Source organism: Silene latifolia, chromosome 9, assembly GCF_048544455.1.
Source record: "Silene latifolia isolate original U9 population chromosome 9, ASM4854445v1, whole genome shotgun sequence".
In the NCBI taxonomy this organism is placed as follows: domain Eukaryota; kingdom Viridiplantae; phylum Streptophyta; class Magnoliopsida; order Caryophyllales; family Caryophyllaceae; genus Silene; species Silene latifolia.
The window spans coordinates 199014678-199019500 of record NC_133534.1 but is presented as its reverse complement, the minus strand read 5'-3'; the positions used below and the strand labels follow the sequence as shown (position 1 = coordinate 199019500).

Sequence of the window (4823 nt, the reverse complement as noted above, 5' to 3'; positions counted from 1 at the left end):
AACAAAACTTCATGGAATCCATTAACAATGTAACCCCTAAAGTAGGAGTGGGTACGAATGGTAGTGCATTATCCCCAATGGGGGATAATGTATAATTGGGGATTTTGGAACATTAGGGGGTTAAATAGCCTATCTAAGCAAACCAGCATTAAAAATTTCTTACATATTCATCAGATAGGGTTATTTGGCCTCCTGGAGACAAAGGTGAAACCTTTGTCTCTAAATGCTGTTAGAAACAATTTATGCAGCTCTTGGTGTCTTACTACTAATACACATTATCATAAAGGAGGTAGGGTTTGGCTTTTGTGGAACCCTGTTATGTTTATAGTGCATATCTTAGAATACAATGCCCAATTCATACATCTTATGGCTACTGATATGGATCTAACACTCAATTCAATCTTACTATGGTGTATGCTTTTAATGGGTTACATGAGAGAAAAGTGTTGTGGAGTAAACTTAGTCAGTTTAAGGAGCACATTCAGGGAGCCTGGGCTATATGTGGAGATTTTAATACTGTGCTTAGCCCTAATAAAAGATTAGGTGGGAGCTCCTCAGAAGAAGAAATTATTGACTTTAAGAATTGTATTGATGACTGTGATGTGATGGACTGTCCAGCTACAGGCTCATTGTTTACTTGGTGTAATAAGCATGAACCTGCTACCATGGTGTATAGTAGATTGGACAGAGTCCTTGTCAACCAGAGATGGCTACAAGACTATCCTCAGGCTTATGCTCATTTCTATTGTGAAGGGATTTTTTATCATTGCCCATGTGTTGTTCAATCCAAGCTTGTTGGGGGTAAGAAAAAGAGAAGTTTCAAATACTTTAATATGTGGAGTAAGTCTGTGGATTTTCAGCAGTGTGTGAAGACAATTTGGGATCAAGACTGGCCTGGAACCAAAATGTATAAGCTGGTTTGTAAACTTAAGCACCTGAAGGGGCCTCTTAAGAATCTTAATAAAAATGATTTTGATGATGTTGAGATTAACTTTGCTAGAGCCCAGATGTACTTGGAGAAGGTTCAAAAGAGTCTTAGGACTGATCCTCTTAATCCAGACCTCATTGTGCAGGAAAGAGAGGCTGCTAGTAGTGTCAGGTTCTTAAATGATGCCAGCTATGAAGTTTTGTTACAGAAGTCAAAGGCTGTTTGGGTGGAAAAAGGTGACTGTAATACAAAATATTTCCACAGCATAATTAAAGGAAGACAGGTTAGGAACATAATTATGAGGTTGGCTGATAGTAATGGCAATTTATGTGAGACTCCTCATTAAATCCAGAATGCTTTTCTTGCCTTTTACACTAATCTTTTGGGTTCTTCTACTGAGCCTATCAGTGTTGCAAAAAATGTGGTCCAAATGGGAAAGATTTGCACTGATGATCATCATGCTACCTTGCTTGCTCCTGTCACCAATGCTGAGATCAAGCATGTGTATTATTTTCTATTCCTCCCCATAAGGCAGCTGGGCCTGATGGGTATTCAAGTGCATTTTTTAGGGATTCTTGGGAGACTGTTGGTGAGGCTGTGTGTGAGGCCATCTCTGATTTCTTTTAACATGGACACCTTTTAAAGCAAATGAATCATACTTTATTTACCTTGATCCCTAAGTGTGATATTCCCCAAAATGTTTCCCAATTTCGACCAATATCATGTTGCAATGTAATTTACAAAACCATTTCAAAGCTAATTTGTAATAGACTTGCCACTATCCTTCCTAGCATTATCAGTGATAACCAAGGGGGTTTTATTAAAGGGAGAAGCATAGTGGAGAACATAATAATTTGTCAGGATATTGTCAGATGTTATAATAGGAAGTCTATCTCCCCTAGATTCATGCTCAAGGTTGACCTTAAAAAAGCCTATGACTCTATTAATTGGGAGTTTATGAAACAAATGCTGACCTTCCTGAATTTTCCTCTAAAATTTATTGATCTGGTTATGGAATGCATCACTACTGCTTCTTATTCTGTTGTATTGAATGGAGAGGTATTTGGCCACTTTAAAGGAGCCAAGGGCTTAAGACAGGGAGACCCCTTATCTCCCCTCCTTTATACCATAGCCATGGAGTATTTGAGTAGAATTTTGAAGCATACAACTTCTACAATGCCTTTCAAATTCCATCTTATGTGTAGTCAACTGAAGCTTTCCCATTTAATGTTTGTTGATGATCTATTGTTGTTTTGCAAAGGAGATGTTAATTCAATAATGATTCTTTTAAGGTCCTTTGCTACCTTTTCTTGTGCTTCTGGCCTGCAAATGAACTCCACTAAGCCCAATGCCTACTTTAATGGAGTCCATAGTTGGGTAAAACATGATATTCTACAAGTTTCTGGGTTCAAAGAAGGTCATCTGCCTTTTACTTACTTGGGGATCCCTATTACTTGTGGAAGAATGAAGAAAACTGACTGCAATATCCTTGTGGAGAACGAAACTGGTCAGTAAGATTAGATGTTTTGGATCCAAGAAGCCGAGTTACTCAAGAAGTTTAGTTCTTGTAAACTCTGTGCTGACTGCTTTGTATAGCTACTGGATCAACATTTTTGTTATCCCTATAGGTGTTCTTAATAAGCTTAATGCCATCTGCAGAAACTATCTTTGGGATGGGGGGTGCAGATTTTGTTAGAGTGTCTATGGTAGGGTGGGAGAAAGTATGCTGTCCAAAATCTGAAGGAGGTTTAGGCATAAGGGATAGCTTTGCCTGAAACATTGCTGCGATAGGTGAGCTAGTTTGGTGTGTTTATTATAGCCCTGATAGATTGTGGGTGAAATGGGTAAACCAGGTCTATTTAAAGGGCCAAGCCTGGAAGGACTACAAACCTAGTGGTGATCTTAGCTGGGGGTGGAAGTCTGTTTGTAAGGTTAAAGATAAATTGGATACTGGTTACCAGAATGGACATTGGTTACTGGGTGCTAGAGGTTACACTTTGCGTAGTGGCTATGATCTAATCAGGCACAAGTTTCAGAATGTGCCTTGGCATAAACAGATATGGAATTTTTGGAGTCTCCCCAAGCATCAATTCATTGGTTGGCTCATTGCTAGGGAAGCTCTTATGCTCAAGGATAAACTATTTTCTCTTGGTATTGCCCCAGATGATGACTGCCTGTTGTGTGGTAAAGGGAGGGAAAGTCATACTCACTTGTTCCAGACCTGTGAGTATTCTAGAAGATTGCTTGATGAAGTCTCTAAAGTTCTGAGGATTACTCTGCCAGTATCTAATCCTCTCCGAAGGATTGCTGACGGTCAGTTTTCTCAGGTACAGAAAGGTGTGATTTTAAGTGCGATATCTGCTACATTCTATCACATTTGGCTACAACGGAACAAGGCTCGTGTGGATGGTGTAATACAAAGACCTGAAATCTTGCGAGATTTGATCCAGAAGGAAATTAAAACTAGGATTGCAGTACATCTTAGCCAAGGAATTGCCAATAGTGATAATGTATGGTTAAGAAGTAGAAGTTTGATTGTATAAGTCCTATTATGGGACCTGAAATGTGTATGTACCTAAAATGGTCTGGTTGTAACATTTGTGTTACGTGTTTTTAATGGAAAGCTTACATTTCATCCAAAATAAAAAAAAAACTTGGCATACAACTCATGCTCCCTCAAAGTCTGAAACACAATCCTGAGATGCTCCTCATGTTCCTCCTTAGTCTTAGTATAGACTAAGATGTCATCGATGAAAACCACTACAAACTTGTCTAAAAACTGACTGAAGACTCTGTTCATCAAATTCATAAACACAGTAGGTGCATTAGATAATCCAAAAGGCATCACCACATACTCATAATGGCCATACCTCGACGTGAAAGCTGTCTTTGGTATGTCCTCCTCTCTAATCTTCACCTGATGGTACCCCGATCTCAGATCAATCTTGGAAAAGACTGCTGCACCACTCAACTGATCAAACAGGTCATCTATCATTGGCAAAGGATACTTTTTATTCACTGTTACTCGGTTCAACTCTCTGTAATCTATGCACAACCTCAGGCTCCAATCTTTCTTATTCACAAAAAGAACCGGTTCTCCCCACGGTGATACACTAGGTCTAATGTATCCCTTCTCTATCAGATCATCTAGCTGCTTTCTGAGCTCCTCAGGCTCCCATCTTATAGAACGCTAGGGCCAGAGAATTCCAGTCAGTTATCCCATTAGCAGCTCAATCCAGATCTCGGTACCATTCCCTCGCAGCATCACGAAGTGAGAATATGAACATCGTCTCCTTCACCTGGTCCTGAGTCACACCTGCTGGTGGGGGTATGGAACAACAGTAGTCAATGAATATCTCCATATGTTTAGCTGCATCTTCATTTGCAGCTCCCCCAAATTGGTTTCTCTCAACCAAGTTGATGTAAGACGGTTTCGGCTCGAATTTTCTATCCGTCCCTGGTAATGCGAATCCCTTATAGAGATTCTCAGCTTTCGGCTCAGAGTGACTGGCTATACTTGCTTCTTCAGCCATGTCTGGAGATGAGACGGTCTTAGCTGAAGAAGTGGAAATAGGAGATGAAGGTGGATCCTCCTCAAACAGCTCGTTCTCGTAGTAACTGGACAGAGTACTCAACTCTTCCTCTGTCGGCAATACTCTAGATGATCGTCTCAACTCGCGCAAAGTCTATTCGATCTCAGGATCTAATGGTCGCAATTCACCACCCTATGACCTGCGCATAAGAGGAAACTACATGTAGAATATGAGAATAGTTTAAGGAACAGATGTCCCTTAAACTAAGAGAAAGACTAAAATAAAAGAACTAAAAATTTAAACAATTGCCTCCCCGGCAACGGCGCCAAAATTTGATACCGTCGTAGAGTACCAAAGATAAA

At 40.0% G+C, this 4823-nt stretch overlaps 1 protein-coding gene across 1 annotated transcript; it reads left to right on the top strand.

The window, feature by feature from the left end:
- Window positions 1-407: 407 nt before the first annotated feature.
- LOC141602090 (uncharacterized) lies at window positions 408-3471 on the top strand. The gene is made up of 5 exons (XM_074422401.1): window positions 408-1211; window positions 1281-1432; window positions 1699-2435; window positions 2588-2649; window positions 2782-3471. Exons 1-5 carry the CDS (start codon window positions 408-410, stop codon window positions 3469-3471), a joined length of 2445 nt encoding a protein of 814 aa, XP_074278502.1.
- Window positions 3472-4823: the final 1352 nt, after the last annotated feature.